The sequence below is a fragment of the Oreochromis niloticus genome, linkage group LG13 (genome assembly GCF_001858045.2).
Source record: "Oreochromis niloticus isolate F11D_XX linkage group LG13, O_niloticus_UMD_NMBU, whole genome shotgun sequence".
NCBI lineage: Eukaryota > Metazoa > Chordata > Actinopteri > Cichliformes > Cichlidae > Oreochromis > Oreochromis niloticus.
The window spans coordinates 3,149,793-3,169,329 of NC_031978.2; the positions used below are offsets into that span (position 1 = coordinate 3,149,793).

Genomic DNA, 19,537 nt, shown 5'->3' on the forward strand with positions numbered 1-19,537 from the left:
TTATGAATATCAGTGGCAACAGCTCTGATGGACTGATGAACCTAAATTAAAATTTGGGGGATTGAACTGTCATCAGTGGGTTTGTTTGTTTTCATGTGTGAGAGAGATTAGTGAGGAAATTTCTGTGTCTGTGTGGATTAAACTCTGGAGACTTGGATTCACTAACAGACTGACTACCTGAAGACAGTTTTTGTAACTAGTTAAACAGCTACGTCCACTGTAAATAAACTCACTTAACCTGCTTTCCTGTGTTTGACTCTGGCCTGGTTACTGACCATGACATTTACTGTTTTTGTGTGTAGCTAATGTATGTTTTCTACATGTTTGTAAGAAATCAGTCCAGCTTTTTCTATTTGACAATAAAAATATCAAGAAATGAAGGATGACTCAAAATCCTGTAAAAACATGCCAAATAATCAACATCAGAGATAAAAACCGTTTTATGTAACAAAGTTTATTTTTCCTTTATGTTATTTTCGGTTCCTAATGGCTGTGTTACTTTTAGCAACAGCAGTACTGGAGAATGTTTAGAACAAAATCATGGTTTGTGTTTATTACACTGTCAGTAATGCTAATCACATCTTACAGAACTTTACTGAAACTTAACAGAAAGCAAAGAAGATTTTAGGAAAAGAAAAATGCATGAGGTTCACTCACAGCCAGTCACTTTGAGACGGGTAACCATTGTTAAACAGACAAACAGGAAATATATTTTATATATATATATATATATACACACACACACACTTTACAGGGATTCAGCTTAGTAACTGTGTAGAAAGTCTGGCTGACTGCTGCTGGCTTCATGTTCGTGGGCTGCTGTGAGTACGAGGTTTGTAAAGTCGGTTACCACAGCTTCCTTATTTAAGACAAACTCATCACATTACAGATTTTACCCACTGGTTCAGCTGGAAGCAGTCCTGAGACAAGTAAGGCCAAAGTTTACACTTATTCATATTTTCTTTACATGAAAACAAGGATAGTTATGAAGGAACTGACTCATAACTAGAACAACCGAAGAACTACTGAAGTCGTGGTACTAACTTCTTTTCCTTTGTTCTTGTCGTGCACTTCTGTTTCAGTGTAGCTAATGTAAATGTGTGTGCTGGTAATGTGCTAACTCTATTTTACATCATTTAATGGAAACCTGATGACAGATCAGTAATTTGTGTTCACATCTTTATATAAAATAGCAGTAAATACAACAGGTGATCCTGGTGAACACAAAATAACAAAATAGTTGCCCATATAATGCATCCAGTTCATTCAGTACACATACATATTAGACTCCAATGAATGTTCAAAGTTAAGCCTTTAAGGAGGTTACAAAAATTAATAAAAATCTGCAGAGAGTTGTTGTTATTTTTTTACTGTTTTTGGTGTGTTGGAACATTTTTTGAGGAATTTCTGAATCAATTTTATTCACAAGCATAGATTTAATAACATAACAACATGTTTAAATTTAAATTTGTGCAAATAAAATTTTTATAGACAGTTCTGTACATCTAACAAAATCTGACCAAAATCAGTTAAGTTTCAATCAAGTGCTATCAAACTGGTTTTAAGCTGGTTTTTCTTCTTCTCAGCTTTATTTTACAGACGTGTCCCTGTCGGCAAAAGTTGAGGCTCTTTCCTGTTTTTACTTTCAGCTCAGCAGGAGTTGCTTCTTCTTAACTAATGTCATTAATAATTTCATGTCTGAATAGTTACACTAATACACTGCTGTGTTTTCCTTTACTTGCTATGCCATAAAAAAGTGTTTTACATAGGAAGAGGTCCTCTTAGATTCATATACAACAACCCCATCACAGAAAATTATGAAGAAGTGCGGTATGTCCTTGAAGTGATGATGTGGATCAACATGTGTGTCTGCCTTCCTATGACCATACTGATCATCTACTGTGTGTTTTATGCAGTAAGTAAATAATAATTTATATTTATATATTTTTTTATGAGTCTGTGAGTATTTGAATGATTTTAAGATATAGAAGAAAGAAAGAAAAACACTGGTAGCGTTTCTAATGATTTGAATTCATCATCATGAAAATGAAATCATTAGCTCCATCCTCACACATAAACTAAATTGCTCTTAATCAAGCTTACCGAATGATTTAAAAGGTGTTTGAGTTACACCATATGGGTTCTTCTTACTTGTGTTATATATATATATATATATGTGCGCGCGTTTGCGTTCATATAGAATGCACTGTTTTTGTCCGCTAGAGTGGGATTTTCACGGCATATTCTGCACCACATCTCTGTGCGTTCATCATTTGTTTGAAGCCAGCTCACCTCCTGCAACCACTTTTCCGAGAATACGCGCTTGTTTTGCGGTTTCTTTGAAAGTGGAGGGACACCAAAGTATTTGCTTAAAGGAGCTTGCTTCTTCGACATCTTTAAGAGTTCTAAACAAATGTTTGAAGATAGTTCGAGAATGGTCGTTCACAGTGGACATAGATTAGCTTCTTTCGCTCCTCTTTCAAACCATCTCTGTCCAAAATATGAACACTGGCATTCTTGAAAAAGTGACCTTTGACTTTTAGATGCAGATGTACAGCTGAGTCTTGTCCTGCCAAGGTGGCTGTTTGGTTTCTCCAATGCAGAGATCAAACAGGTGACCCTAAACCCTGCATTAGTTATGCTGCGTAGGCATAATACTCAATGCATCATAGAGTGTTATTTCTTCTCTCACCTTTTTCACTCACATTGTGTTTACACACCATTCTGCATTTAATCATTAATTTTTAATCTCTGGCTCTGGTCCACACTGTGTCTTTTGTCTTGTCTTCCTCCCCTCACCCCCAACCAGTTGCAGCAGATGCTCCTCCCTGAACCTGGTTCTGCTGGAGGTTTCTACCTTATAAAAGGGTGTGTTCACTCAACCCACTCAACCTGGGTGTCTATTGTCTTGCGTAGTCTGGGAGATGAGTGGATGATGGGGTGGGTGCAGTTTTCTCTGCGGTGGGGTTGGGTGGGCTTCCCCGGACTCTGTGGGGCTGGGCGGTGCTCTTGCTGTGGGCCCCGGTCCGGATGGGCCTGGGGCACCCCTTACCCCAGCGGGTTCCAGAGTGTGGGGGTGCTTACTGGGGTCAGCGGTGGAGCTGGCCCCAGGGAGGGGCCACTTGCCCCTCCCTTTTTCCCTCTCCCCATCCTCAGCTGCCTGCCTCTTCCCGTTCCACCACACCCACCCACACATGCAGGGCTTGGGGTGCAGGTGTGTCACCAGGGTGCAGGGGAGGCACTCCCCCTCTGTCCCCTTCTGGCCGCCTGTTCCTCAATTTTATTCCGCGACCTAGACATCCACATTACTCATACTCTCATAAAACATACACAGAGGGCCTTGGGGGTGGGCACGTTATACAGTGTTCAGAGGATGGTCTGTGTATTCAAACCCACCTCTGGCGCTGGTGCCCAACCCTCAATTTTAAAGGCATATAGACACTGAGGGTTTTCGGGAGGAGCCGTGCTGCTCTCTGGCAGGAAGCACCATGCCCTCCTGTGTTTTAAATGCACTTTAGTACAACACGCAGCAACACTACGTATGAGCAGGTGGAGGGAGGTTTGAGGTCTTCGCTCACCCCCGTTCTCCGTTAACCCTCGGGGCTGGGGGGAGGTCTTGGCCGTCAGATTTGGGTCTGGGATGCGGGGCCTCCCTGCTACTGCAGATAAGGTGGCGGTCTGCTTGCCTCCACCCAAGGGAAAAGGGTTACATCTCCTGGGTCTAGGTATGGTTTGCCCCTCTGGGGGCGAGGGTACCTGAATCTGGGATATCGAGTATGTTTGGGGTGTATGATTGTGTGTACAGTGTCTATTTCTGTTTGTCTCCATGTCGGGTGAGTGCCGAATATTTGCTTATGTGTACATGGGGGTGGGAATACACGTTTGTGTCTATGTGCGCCTGTTTGTCTCTGTCTGTATGTCAGGTCGGGTCTTAGACTCCACCTCTCTGGCAACATTTCAGGCTCTCCAAGGTACGGAGCCCTATCTCCCCTCACCACACTCATTGCCGGTCGCTGATGCCCTCAGACGTCAGTGCGTTGGTGGTTCTTGGTTTCTGGGGCTGGGCGCTCATGTATGTACCGACTCACTCCTAGTGGCCGATTGGCGGGGCCTGGCCCCTGTGGCCTGGCTGGGCCCCTTCTCGGGGGTGGGGTGCCCTCAGGCCTCTGGCCTCTGGGCCTGGGGCTCGGTCCTCTCTGGCACAGCTGGCTGCCGGCAGAGCCTGCGGGCACGTCACTGCAACCCCCTCTGGCCTCTGCTCCGTGGCTGCTGGATGACCCCTCATCTGGGGCTCTCCTCAGCTCTTCCCAGGAGGGTGGCACGGTTGTCCGTTTGGTGGTCCTCCTTGGGTCTTCGTACTCTGGGCCCTCTGGATGTCTGGGGCCTGGATCTCCTCCATACCTGCTTCATGCCCTGGGGGACGGGCTATGGCTCCCCACACTCCCTAGCAGATTGTTGCATGGAGAAACCTTTTGAATACAAGCGTGCTGATCCACACAGGTGTACACACATGTGTTCACAGACACAAACCACACCTTTCTTAGCTGCTACCTCAAAGCACATTGTGCGCTGTCGATCTTGCATGCTGCACAATAACATTTAATATTTACTATTTACTGTTATCTACTGTTAGCTAGTTTATTGTGATGGTGTTGTATTTATTATGTTGCTCTTTTTTGTTTGTTTTCTCGTATGTTTTTTTTCTTCTTCTCTCAACAGGTGATCCAGGTGTTTTTTTTTCTTTTTGTTTGTTTGTTTGTTTGTCTGCTTTTCTTTTTTTCTCTCTCCCCTCTATTTTGTCTTTCTCTCCCTCTCTTTCTTTCATTCTTTCTTTCTCCCTGTCCTATCCCCCAGTCATGTCTGTCCCGTCTGTAACAACTGAAAATAAAATAAAATAAATACATAATTATAATAAAGGTCAATCAAATGGACCAATATGGCAAAGCCATGAGGATCCACTTGGTAAAGTAAATCCGCTAGGCATCTCTCTTGGCCTTCAGACAACAATTCTGATGGCTAAAGATCCAAACGGGACAGGCAAAACAAAAAAAAAGAAGAAAAAAAAAAAGGGTGCTTTTCCTTCCCACTGTCATTAGTTACTTGCTCATAGGGGATCATCTGATTGCTGGGGGGGGGTGTTGCAGTTTTTGTCTGTCTTTAGCTTACAATATAAGGGGCCTTGAGATGACTGTCGTTGTGATTTGCATCTTGTGCCCTGCTATATAAATACACTGAACTGAATTGAATTCAAATGAAATCAAACGAATTTAATTTAATTTTGTTATTAACTGGGGAGAAGAGGAATTAAACTCAGTAGAAACAAGATATAAGAGATGTATATGATGTATAACAAAAATATAATTTCAATTGGTGAGCAACAAAAATGAAATATCTTGGGGTTACCTTATCACAAGACGCTGAGGATAATTTTGTTAATCTAGATAAGGAAATTAAGAGTGATTTGGATAGGTGGGCTACCCTTCCATTAGACATTGGTTCCCGAATAGAGACCATAAAAGTAAGTGTCCTACCCTGACTTCTCTACCTCTTTCAGTCACTACCCATTGACATACCTGAAAAACAATTCAGATTATGCGATAAAATCATTTCCAAGTTTATATGGAATGGTCACAGACCGAAAATCAAATTTGAAACACTACAAATAAGAAAGGATAAGGGGGGTTTGGCACTCCCAAACCTTGAGGCATACTTTCATGCTGCACAGATCAGGTATATAATTTGTTGGTGTGACAAAGATTATGAAGCCAAATGAAAGAATTTAGAAAAATCAGTACAAGGAAGAGAAATTCACAGCCTTATAGGAGACAGAGAAGAAGCAATGAGAGTAATTAAACAGCTGAATTTAGTCACTAAGTTTACGCTAAAAATATGGTTTAATCTGGTACAAAAATGCAAACTGGAAAAAGAGCTCGGACTGCTTCGATGGATAGCTTATGATGAGCTTATGAAGGGTTTTTTCCCTTATTCTATGGACCAAAGATTTAAACAGTGGATTCCTAATGGATTAACAGCGATATGTACACTAATTAAAGCTAGGAACTTCCAGGAGATTAAACAACAACATATATAAAACTGAAGTGGCAGAGAGAGTTGGGAGTGAACATATCTGATGAGGAATGGTCACAAATCTGGAAAACACAGCAGTCAACAACATCATCATTACATGCCTGAAGATTACATTGCTGGAAAAATGTAATTATATTTTTTATAACACCCAGAATTAGGAACAAACACACTTCATTACCACAACCGTGTTGGAAAAGCTGTGGAGATGTAAATGTGAATCATTCCCATGTATTTTGGTTCTCTCCCAAGATCCGAAAATTTGGGGAAGATGTTCATTTAGTTATAGGTTAAAATTCTGAGTTATGCTGTATCTCAGTCTTGAACATTATTATGTCTTGGTGTCATTATGGGAAATGTGTTGAACAAAGATAGAGACATATTGAAAATCATGCTTGCAGCCTGTAAAAAGGCAATCACAAGAAAATGTACAAGATAGACCCACCATCGCAGGATGAATAGATCAAAATTATAGATGAAATACAAATCATGGAACAATTGACTTCCAGAATAAGGACTCAGGAAGATCCACACCATCGAAAGTGGGAGAAATGGACTGACTACATAAACTCGACAGGATAAAGACGATCACACTGACAATGAGAAATGATCAAATTGTAGAAAAATGGTGACCCAACACGTTCTTTTTTCACCTGGTTTATTTATTTATTTATCTCATTTTTATTTGATCATTTTTTTCTTTCTTTTTATGTTCTGTTTTGGTGTTATCCTCTACCCACCCCCCACCCCCATAATGTTTAAAGAAAAACAATAAAAAGAAAGGAAAAGAAAGGAAAAAAAGAAAGATATAACAGATGTGTGTGAAGGAGAGGAAATAAAGTGGAAATTTAATTTTAACATGTATTTCCTACAGGTGCGAAGAGTTAAGGTCCCCATCATCTCTTACACAAACCTCCTCATCTCCAATCTAATCCAGATGTGTATAATGATTGCTTGGGTGGCAAGAGTGGAAAGAAGCATCTGTGTTATGATTCACGCCTCATGTGCTATGGCCAGTCTTTACTTCAAGATGTGCATCGCTTTGGAAAGGTACCAATCTGTGTACTTGGATATCTATGAATATTGCTTTCTACTGGAAAACATCATTATTGTCAGAAATATACTATTCTGTACTGTGATAATCATAATATCTTCGCATCCTGTGTTGCAGATGTTTCTTCTTTGCCTACCCACTGTTGGACTGCCTCAGACAAACTAGGAGTTCTGTGCTGGTCTGTGTCCTGGTCTGGGCTTTTTGTATTGTCAGTGTTCCTCTTGCCATTATCTTAAAAGAATTTGTACGTTTAATTATTTATGCCCTCCTTCCTGCCCCTATGTCCATCTTCTGCTTAGCCTGGACTTTCACAGCCCTGCCTGCTGCCACCTCAGTGCCCACTGAAGACAAACGAAGAAGTCTGGGAACTTTGCTTCTGTTGTTCTGTAACTACTTTGTCATGATTCTTCCCACAGTGATTTTTCCAATTTTAGATTTTTTAGCAGATATAAATTTATTCTGTCATTTCATTCCAGTTTCAATCTTGTTTCTGCTTTGTCCTTTTGTGGACTTGATTTTGTTCCTTTTGATCCAAAAAGGATGCATAGACAAGCTGCTGGTCTGTCTGTGCTGCTGTAGTATGAACAACACTGTATCAGATGTAGCAGCTGAGTGTCACTGTGACTGATGGTAACACGGAAAGGACAGCTGATGCAGTCAAAGTGAGTCAAATGTAGAGAGAACAGAGAAAATAATCAAACAGCATCCTTTACAAATATTATTTAGTGTTGCCATCAAACAACAGATAAAGACCAAGAATCTGAGCAGTACTGCTCTCAGCTGAAGTGGCTCAGGTTTTAAATTTCCAATTAATTTTGTATTTATCTATTATATGTATCTATCGATCTATCTATCTATCTATCTATCTATCTATCTATCTATCTATCTATCTATATATATATATATATATATATATATATATATATATATATATATATATATATATATATATATATATATATGTGTATATACATATATCTAGTTATATTCTTCCTTTGATCTGTTGAGCTAAGATACAATATTATGCTATACTTATAATATATATATGTTTTGTATAAAATTGTATATTGCAATACGTAACCATTTTAGTACTAAGGTTCTGTATGCTGGCTGATTACAGTTAATTTAGTAATGAAGTTTCAACACCACCACTATGTTCAAATATTATTGTAAATAACTGGACTGAACAAACACACCAGCTGGTCATATGGATAGAGGTTTTGTACAGATGAATTACATACATTTCAAGGGAAACATTATGATCAGGGACAAGTGTCAGAAGACTTAACAGAAGAGTTTTAAATTACGATAATCAAAATCAGAATACTACATTAATCCTCAAGCAAATTATGTAAAGAATATAAATATAATGAATATTTATTAAGTTCAGTTTTCGCTGGTGGTAAGAAACATAACTAGCTAAAGCTGACCTTCATGTGTGTTTTATTAAATGCTTAAGGATTTAATAAAGGTACAAAAAAATTGTTGTTGCTCTTTTTGCTGCTGTGCAGTGCATTGTTTTCTTTAATGTTTTAAAGGTTTTCTGTATAATTATCTGAGTTTATAGTCAACTGGATTTTTCACTTTTTGTTAAACTTACCATCATTATTGTATTATATATCTTGCAATAATATTACTAATATTAATAACAACTTTACTGATAAGTTTGCAGTCTCATGTGATAGGTTGTGTTCAGCAGTCTCATTAAGTCTCTAAGATAAGATAAGATAAGATAAGACTTCATTGATCACACGGCGGGGAAATTTGTGTGTACAGATAGCAGAAGAAAAATACAAACAAATAAAAAATAAAGAAGATAATACACTATATACAACGGTCGCATACACAATATGTGATTATGGATATAAATTTAATTATTCTAAGGATTGCTCATCTCTGGGGTTATCGGCCACCTAAAGCAACCTCTAAGATATATAATAATTTACTTGTACTACAAAATGAACATACAGAAATATGTATTCTACAAGAAAGACCTTAAACAGATTGCTTATTGGGTATTGAAATCATACATGGTAGCACTTTCTATTACAGCTTGGTAATAAAGGGGAATAGTAGGATAACAAGGGGGAAACAACAGGGTAATAATGCGGTAATTTCTAAGTTATTACTATTCAATTACCAAAGTAATAACCATGTAATATCCAAATTCTCATGGCCATGGTCATGTATCTTTCAAGCTCGGGTCCTCTACAAGAGGCCTGGGAGCTTGAGGGTCCTGCACAGTATCTCAGCTGTTTCTAGGACTGTGAATCACTGTTACAGCAACAACAGCCAGGTCCAGGCCCACGATTTGTCCCAATGTGGAATGCTGGCAGAAGACCCTTTAGAGGGGGATACAGGCCAGGAGTACGTGGAAGAGAACAAGGAAAGCTGTGAATTGACAGGAAGATTTGTTTTGTCTGTGGGATGAGAGGACATTAGAGGAATGAATGCCCAAATCAATATCCACAACAGACGAAGGACCAGAGACCGATAGCCAGACCACAAAGAGGCATTCCAGATTATGGCTATGGGAAAGTACAGATGCCCCAGCTAACCCTAACCCTGCATGGGGAGGTGGTCCCAGAGATATGGACCAGAACCCATATTGATGAGGCCCTGGAGTTTGTGCAGGTCCAATTACAACACCTATGACAGAGCCAGTGGTGACCTGCAAAGTTGATGGCGAGAAGATGCACTTAGTGGCTGATACCCGAGCAGCAATTTCAATATTGAACATTTTAAAGCCATTGTCAACAGATTCTCTCAACATAGTACATCAGGGGTACCACAGGAGCAACAGTATACGAAACCATTGGCTGTAATTTGCAGACATCAACATCTTGAGCACAAATGTCTGTATGCCCCAGATTGCCCAATAAACCTGATGGGATGGGACCTTTTGGCCAAATTGGGTCTGACTATCTATTGTGATAAAGATGGTCTACAAATATGTTCATCAGAACAACCAAAGCGGGGAAATTATTTGTCTGTCAAGTTTCATTTTCAGGGACAGATGACATGTACAAAATCTGCAAAGGTTTATATTAAATTCTGTTCTTTGCATTCTTTTGGCGGCGAAGAAAGACAAACAGCTCAAAGTGGTCTAACTCAAAAAAATATCTTTATTTTTACATTCCCGGAAATGGAGACTGAGCACACACAGAAACGCCAGCTCAAGTCTGAGGCAGAAGCAGCCAGTCTTGTTATATATTTTTTGCAGCACGTCACACACCCACACTCCGTTTACTCAGTTCCTCTTTTCTTTGTGTCAAATTTCCGGTGCAGCTTTGAGTGATAGGAGCGGCAACCCCTTATCCCAGTCTCACTTTGTCTCCAAACAGTACTTCCCCATCATGGCTTTAATGGTCTCATGCCATCTCTCCAACACCCCCTATGATTGTGGATGGTAGGGTCTAGAAGGAATATGTTGCACCCCAAGTGAATGTAGCACCTGTTGGAATAGTTTGAACTGAAAATTACTACCTTGATCTGTTTGAATAAACTTGGGTAGGCCAAATGTCAAAAAGAGTTTGAGAAGAGCCCTTTTCTGTTGGGGAACGGCCTCGGGAAGCCGCGTTGTGAAACACATGATAGTCAAAAGAAATTGGCTACCCACCTTGGTTCTGGGCCCCTTAGGGGCCGACTCATGGCCAGGATCAGGCTGAAAACTGACTCCCCGAGGTTCATCTCCTCCCCCTGGCGAGCTTGGGCCCTGGTGAGGGCACCAACCGGGAATACCCCAGGGAGGGAGTGTTATGCTCCAGTCTAGGGGTACAGGAACGTAGCATAAGGGTTAAAAAGGAAGTGACCTCGCCCTGGTCACCAAAACCATACACAGAAATACCAATTTCTTAAGTGAACGGTGGTTCATTTGTCTACACTGAAAACTTAACTCCGGGGTGAACAAAGGCCAAAATAACAAAAAAAACAAGCTAAGTCAGGAGAGGAGGTGCTGTCTAAAACCCTATGAGTAGTAATATACCTATAGCTTTTTTTGCCCCCCCCCCCCACCCCTCACCCCCCACACCCCCACCCGCATCCCCCTCCGCATCCATGTGTGCGCGTGAACGGACCTTGCGCGTGAACGGACTTTGCGCGTGAACGGACTTGTGAGTTCAGAGGTCATATGTGTTTACATGTGTTTAATAGCGTTTTATTTAATGAAACCATTATGTGTTTTAATTAAACTCTTTTTTAAAGGATTGTATAGGTCTCAGAGTTCTGTTATTTAGACATAGATGATTTAATTTAACTAGTTTAGGGGTATTTTTCTTTAGGGCTCTGAAACACACAGAGCCTAATAGTTTCAAACAGAATACCACAAACAGCAGGCATTCCTTTAGAAATAAACAGGGATTCTTAATTCTGCAACATTTAGACAGAGGGGGGGTTACAGTTAGACCCCCTACAGTCAGCAGAAGAGGTCATCCTTATCAAGAGCATCTCAATTGTACTGCCATAGTTTTCAATACAAACAGTCTCCTTTATCTTATGGCAGAGGGCCGACGGTGCCAGGTCCATCGGTGCCACCAACGCTTTTTTCACCTTTTATCATGCCATTACACTTTCTACTGACCATCCTCCAAACAGGCTTCACCTTTTGTTTACACCTTTATCTCTGCATCTCAGAGGCCAGCTGAAACCAAGCCAACCTATATAAAAGGCCATAATCAGTCACACTGTATTTTCCCTCACTACTTTACATCGGTCCTTGAGAGCATAACACTTTCGTTCATCAGCACGAGCATTTTACTTTTAATTTAACTAGTTTAGGGGTATTTTGCTTTTCTTTACCGCTCTGAAACACACAGAGGCTATTAGTTTTCAAACAGTGTCACAAATAACATGTATTCCTTTAGAAATAAACTGTGATACTTCTAAAAAAAAACAAAAAACAAACACATATTCTTTCCTCATCACTAGCCAATTCACCATTTTATTTAAATATCTGAATTTTCGGAATGATGATCCAAGCGGGACACAGAGGCTGCTAGTTTAACGCACCAGAATGCAAATATAAATAAAAGCATGACTATCCTGACAGCCTAGCTGCAGCGACACCTTTCTTTCACACGGATGCCTGGATGTGCGTTGGAGCCGACTTTGCTACCCGCACACAGCGTTTCTGACCTACGGGCGCTGCTTATACAACAGAGAAAAGCAACAATACAGCGTGTTTCTCTGCTCCAAGACATCGGCGGGCCTTTCACACGGTAAGCATGTCTGTTATACCCAGCGCATAAATGTCTGTATGTCAGTGCTGATTATACAAACCCTGTTTAAAATGTGACACATATGTTGTCCGAAAACAAATCCTCTAAAATTGCAAAGTTACTGATTTAAAAATATATTTTCGAATTTTTAGTTGCATGACAAACATACGATAGACTCTTGAGCGTATTTATTTATATAGCTACATTCACAATGGTACAACCATGCTAAATAAAAGATGCCCAAGCACCAAAGCACTCTAATGCAAGCCTCTAAACTGTATGTTTGATAAGTGCATAAAGTGTACCTCTACCTCTAAGCTGAAAACAGTTTGTATCCGCACTCTGAGGGTCTGCTGAATTGTTTTTAATATTGCGCTTTTTCACGAACTGCAGATGAATTTCTCTTTATTGGACATAATGTCCTTAAGCTATTGTTGCTCATACTTACAGAGTTCCCTAGCTACTTCTTTACTATGTCAGTAAACTTTTTGAAAAGGAAGGTGTTGTAGATTTAAAGAAACATCCTAATTGAAGCAAAGGCAAAAAATTGGAATGAATTTTATGTGACTGTTCATATTAAAGCCATCAACAAGTGAAAATCCAAAACTGACTCCAATGCTTTGTATTAATGATCTCCCTCTCTCTTTCTCTCTCTCTCTCTCTCTCTCTCTGTGTGTGTGCGTGAGTGTGAGTGTGTGTGCCCTCACAGAAGGAAGGTCACAGCAGGAGCTTTTTCAAACGCGTTTCCAATCATTTTTACAAGAAGTGTAGCTCATACAATGGTATTATTGTATTATTTGCGATACTTTATAAATATGAAACTCTAAAGATTTTGAGTTCATGCAAATTGTGAAACAAGAATCTAAATATTTGTGTCACAATGATTTCTATAAAAGCATGTTGTTTATGGGGATAATGTAACAAATCTTTTGTGGCCCTATTAATGATCAATGGTGATTGAAGAGGAAGCTGAACCCGGGCTCTGGACATTTTCATGACAAGCGACAGCGCAGACATCTGCTAATGAGAGAACATGTTTTATCATCATAAACACTGTGATATGAAGCATCGTTAAAGTGTCACTTCAGTAATGTTGACTCATGTTTTTAATAGATGACTTTAAAACACTAAACTCTAATTTCTGTGGTTTATTTTAAGTTTACAGAATATAACATGTGGTAAGACGATGAGTTTTACTTCTCACTGTCCGTGTTATGTGTATCTATTTATCATGTATGCTACTTTGCTCTGTGGACTGTAAAATGTTTCATTGTGTTCATGAAATAAACCAGACTTTCACCGTCTGAATCTTTTACTGTTTTTTCTGCTTTTGTTCACTACAAGTTTGACAAACCTACAGATATCCAGAGTTAACTCACTAACAATGTGGAGCAGTCTCAGTGTATTTAGCTGCTTTTCCCCTAAACACAACCAACTGAGAGAAACGCTTGTAGTCCTCACTTTGGTCATTTTGAACGTTGAAGGAGATTTGTTCCATAGACACCTTATACTAGTGTTTCCTGAACTTAATCCATCACTACTATGTTCTATTTAAATTCAGATTCCTTTTATAGTTTGCAGTTTCTTTACTAACACATTTGTAGATAAGTTTATTGCTGAACCACACAGCTAGCAGTCTCACTCACTCTCTAGGTTTTGAAGTTTTGTGTGTGTGTGTAATGGTTTAGTCTATCAAACCTTACCCTTTTTCTCCCCAGTATCACAACAGTACAACTCCCAAAGTACGGATCAGTAAACAACCAATGATTCTAAAGCCAGAACAGAAAGTGTCATGATCCTGGGTCCTTTTGACCCAGCGTTTTGTGTTTTCTATTATTGTAATTTTGGTTCTGTTCTTCCTCGGTTAGTGTTCATTCTTTTCTACCCGTGTATCCCTGTGTTTAGTCTGTGTCATTACGTGTATGTGTTTCCTGTTTTACTTTGAAGGTCTGCGTCTGATGTGAGTGTTTTCAGTTTGCCTCCCTTGTCTCGTCAGGTTAATCTCTCCCAGCTGTGTCCCCCACCTGTGTGTAATCTCCCTGTGTTCTCTGAGTGTATTTCAGTCGTGTCTTTTGTCTTAGTGATTGCTGGTTCGTCTGTGTTGTTTCCCCTCGATGTCCCTGCGTCTCTCCATGTGTGTTTCCTCGGACCTCCCTGCATCTTCGTTTCTGGTTTGCTTTGTTAGTTTTCCCAGTTTAGGTTTACCTGTTAGTGTCACTCGCCATTTCTGTTTATTTGCCTTATTGTTAATAAATCCTCACCTGCACTTGAGCTGCCGCTGCCCGGTCCTAATTAATTCCCACACGGCTTGCACCCGCAAACCGTGACAAAAGATACAGTTGGAAGATGCATGATTGCGTTTTTATGACGCATAGTAAAACTACCCCCTCTTCTTCTTCTCTGTGTTGTTGTTGTTGTTCGTGTGTGTGTGTGTGTGTGTGTGTGTGTGTGTGTGTGTGTGTGTGTGTGCCTTAGAAGTCAAATAATACATTAGCCACACTTAAAAAAACAAAAAACATCTGAATTTCATTTAGAACTGAGATTCTAAGTTGTAAGCAGAAATCTTATCCTCAGCCACAAACATGTTTCCCCACTTTCACAATGCTGAGGTGTCAAATCCACAACCCCCAACAATTGGTTTGTTACACGCGGGTGTGAAGGGCAAGCTTTACTTACACAGCCTCACACACAGTAGATTTTTAAAGTTTTTGGGGACAATGGTTTAGCCACAGATGTAACTTCTACTTTTGATAAAAACCACTCCACCTGTTTATTTCTTAAGAAATTAAGCTCTTATTTATACATGTCTACACAATAATAGACACCGTGTGCTCTGTGACATTATAGTCTTCTACTTCAGCGTTCATTGGTTTGCATTTTAAACTCCCAACCTTTCAGGTTGTTATGAACGACTTATATTTCTAACATTTTGTGATATAAAAGTGAACCATGTGGGTTTTTTTTTTAATTTTCTGTGTGATGGAAGGACTTAAGACACGAGTTATTTAAACAATTCTAAATGAAAGTGTGATGGCCATAGTACTTTATGCTGGACCAAATATGTTAAGGATAATGTTTATCAATGTAAAATTGCAAAGAACCTTTGAATAGATTATAACATTTTGTAAACAGTTACCTCAGAACCTGTACTGTCAGCCCTATGTATGTAAGGTGAAACTTTCCACAGTACTTACACTTAAGTAACTAAACACATAAAGTCACCCTTTACCAATAATCCACTGCTCTTTGAAAAAAGTAGCACAAACAGACAACTGACTCAGCAATGATGAGTAGAGTTACCCCGAGGCCGAGACTCAAGCAGAAGAAAATTAAAAGTTTTGGTTTTTGCGGCTCGAAAAATTAAAGAAAGTATGTTTAATAATTCAACAAGACCCACACTTTCAACACACGTACATTCAAATTTTGGATCAGACTAACATCGATGTTGTTCAATAGTTTTTATCCGTTCAAAAAAAGCCATTTTACGGCTTTAATGTTTCCAGCTGATAAGGAGAATGAGTGCATTTCATCAAATGCGCGTCCAAAGGCTTTAAACATTCGCTTTGTCTGTAAAGACAGTATCAAACTACAGAGCATTGTTTTTACTAAAATTCAACATTTTCAGATGAAAATTTGGCAGCTTTTTTCACTGTAACACCCCCTCAATGCCATTTTTAGGATATTCTCGGTGATCCCATTTCTATCATATTTATGCTTTTGGGACTGAGGGTATCTAATACGTACGTCGTCACAGTGTATTGTACTACCAACTGTGAGGGCTCTGCTTTTGCTTTGAGCAGACTGTTTTTTATTTTGTCTCCTGAGTGTGTGTTTTTCAAACGAGATCCTTCTCCTCAGTTTGATTTTGTTACCACAAACTTTGTGTAAAGTTCACAACAGAGGTAAAGAGATTTAAACACCCCAGTTTAAGGAGGCATGGGTTGGACCAGCTGCGCAGGGCAGGTGAAACAGAGAGTGTCAGGGGAGATGTGCAACAGAAGCAGAGGGAACATTTTACAAGATGATAAATGGCAGATTAAGGATTTGTTGACAAGATTAAAAGACACGGCCGTCAGAGTTCAACAACATTACAGTTTGATTAAATAAAAAGTTTTAAACTACACAAGGTTCATTTTCTCCTCTGATAGTAATCATATTAAACATGTCAAGAAAGAAAGAGTACAAAGAAAAATAGTAAATGTGTGTCTAATACAACTCTTCCTGTGAACCTTATATGGTGAACCTTATATGGTGATGGCCAGAGGGGCCGATGGCTCGATATGGCAGCCTAGCCTCTGTCAGCCTGCCCCAGGGCAGCTGTGGCTACAACAGTAGCATGCCGCCACCTGTGTGTGAATGTGAGACTGAATGAATAGTGGCATTGTAAAGCAATTTGGGGGCCTTGAAAAGCGCTATATGAAATCCAATCCATTATTATTATTATTATCATCCCTTAATATGTTCGGTGTTACAAACTTGAAGAATCAGAGAAAAGATCATCAGACATTAATCTAATCAGTTTTCAGCCTTCATTCATTCATATTGAAAAGTTGGAAATCTTCCCTGCTAGACCAAAGTGTAGTGTTTAACACCGTTGGCCATAACATTTTATTACAGCTATTATTAAATGGAGAGGCCTCTTCACACACCGAGGTTAATTATGAAGCTCCACAGGCTTCTGTGCAAAGACCAGTTCTGTTTACATTATACGGGCTTTAGAAGACATAGCGTACATTTTCACTGCTATGCATATGATACCCACTTTTATTGGTTAAACTGCCGGGCTGTCTTAGACACATAATGAGCTTTAATTTTCTGCTTCTAAGTTCAGATAAAACTGAGGTTATCGTAAAAATCTTAGAAACACTGACTAACAAGATCCTTACTCTGGATGGCATTGCCTTGAGTTGTCTGTTGTAGTCATTTGGCACATTATAAGTAAAATTGAAGCACACAATCCCGTCTCACAACATCAACATTTATTTATATACAAAAATAAAAATGCTTTTTTACAGAAAAGAATTGTAACTTCATATTTTATCAACGATTACGCGGGTACATAGGGTAAGTCCTCATCATTATCCCATAGCGGTTCCGGTAATCTCTCAGGACCTTGGAAGGGTGGCCATGCCCAGTCTACCTCATCAATGTCTGGAGAGTCGCCGAAATACAAAAAATCTTCCTCGTTGTCAGTGTCCATAGTCCACAGTTGTGGTGGTGAAGGGGGTGGGCTCCACTCTGATACTGGTGAATACGGTGCGTCTTCACTCCAATCTTCAAATGCAGGGTTAGTGGATGGCTCTTCAGAGAGTAAAGATTGCCCAGCATCCCTGATAGTACCAAGTACCAAGTATGTACCAGGTTCAGCCACTTTGATGGTTGATTGAACTTAAGGGCTGGAAGATGCCATTTTCATGGAGAATTTCAAGCCCAACAGATGAAAATTCCAAAGTTGCAACTGCTAGAGAGACACATTGGCCAACTCTACGGTTTTTGAAAATTGTTGCCACTCCTACCCACAACCTTTAAGATCAACCCACTTCCAGATCACGCCCCCTCCTGTTATTTTAAAAAGAAGACCGCCGTCTCATTCCTTCAAACCTTTTTTTAGCTCAAAAACCAGAAGTATGGCCTCTACAGCCCTGCGCCACACTGAGGAGGAGGACAGTTCTGCGGTCGAGGGCACAATAGTACCCGACATGCCCGGTTACTATCACCCCTTGGAGAAGCAGCAGCAGCATGCCGACGAGCTTGACGGTTGGGCATCTTCTTTTTTCATCGATACCGTGAAAACCGCGGTGTATCATCTAGTAAACCTAGTAATCAACAGGTACCTCACTGACGAATGCAACGGCTGTAAGTCCGATCACCCCCGCCAGAAACAACACTAGTGTGTGCAAGTCTTGGAGGATGACTTTTACGCTGAAAATTATCACAGCATCAGAAAAAGACTCCTCACCCCACGTTTCATTCCATCTATTCAACGGCTTCTGAGTGCTCGCAACATCAAAATGGACGACGTCAAAGTCCGCATGGTGGCGGAAACTCTCTTGCACGAACTGAAATCGGAAAGGAAAGTCTTTGACGCCATAGCCGAGGCATACACCAATCTGGTAGGGTTGGACATGGTGAAAATCAGACAGCTACGGTTGGTCGCAGAGTGTTACAAAGGAGGCTGCTAATGTTTTCTCTGAAAGACTGATTTTTCTTTCTTAAAACGTGTAACCTGCATTTTACCAAACAATGTATCCTACATTTAGTGCATTTTTAAAACATGTACCCGCGTAATCGTTGATAAAATATGAAGTTACAATTCTTTTCTGTAAAAAAGCATTTTTATTTTTGTATATAAATAAATGTTGATGTTGTGAGACGGGATTGTGTGCTTCAATTTTACTTATAATGTGCCAAATGACTACAACAGACAACTCAAGGCAATGCCATCCAGAGTAAGGATCTTGTTAGTCAGTGTTTCTAAGATTTTTACGATAACCTCAGTTTTATCTGAACTTAGAAGCAGAAAATTAAAGCTCATTATGTGTCTAAGACAGCCCGGCAGTTTAACCAATAAAAGTGGGTATCATATGCATAGCAGTGAAAATGTACGCTATGTCTTCTAAAGCCCGTATAATGTAAACAGAACTGGTCTTTGCACAGAAGCCTGTGGAGCTTCATAATTAACCTCGGTGTGTGAAGAGGCCTCTCCATTTAATAATAGCTGTAATAAAATGTTATGGCCAACGGTGTTAAACACTACACTTTGGTCTAGCAGGGAAGATTTCCAACTTTTCAATATGAATGAATGAAGGCTGAAAACTGATTAGATTAATGTCTGATGATCTTTTCTCTGATTCTTCAAGTTTGTAACACCGAACATATTAAGGGATGATAATAATAATAATAATGGATTGGATTTCATATAGCGCTTTTCAAGGCCCCCAAATTGCTTTACAATGCCACTATTCATTCAGTCTCACATTCACACACAGGTGGCGGCATGCTACTGTTGTAGCCACAGCTGCCCTGGGGCAGGCTGACAGAGGCTAGGCTGCCATATCGAGCCATCGGCCCCTCTGGCCATCACCATATAAGGTTCACCATATAAGGTTCACAGGAAGAGTTGTATTAGACACACATTTACTATTTTTCTTTGTACTCTTTCTTTCTTGACATGTTTAATATG

General features: G+C 39.9%; 1 protein-coding gene across 1 annotated transcript; it reads left to right on the forward strand.

Annotated features, from left to right (window-relative positions):
- Positions 1-874: 874 nt before the first annotated feature.
- Positions 875-10,910, forward strand: LOC112842008 (uncharacterized). Its single transcript, XM_025897718.1, has 6 exons — positions 875-929; positions 1,758-1,915; positions 6,959-7,134; positions 7,256-7,524; positions 10,427-10,547; positions 10,778-10,910. Coding segments are annotated over exons 1-6 (858 nt in total). The 5' UTR covers positions 875-928.
- Positions 10,911-19,537: the final 8,627 nt, after the last annotated feature.

What these genes read in the sequence shown, in the direction of transcription:
- LOC112842008 (XM_025897718.1), top strand. An exon ending in ATGTGCATCGCTTTGGAAAG is followed by an intron (nt 7,135 to 7,255) that starts GTACCAATCTGT and finishes CCTGTGTTGCAG; the next exon opens with ATGTTTCTTCTTTGCCTACC. An exon ending in ACCCCCTATGATTGTGGATG is followed by an intron (nt 10,548 to 10,777) that starts GTAGGGTCTAGA and finishes TGGGCCCCTTAG; the next exon opens with GGGCCGACTCATGGCCAGGA.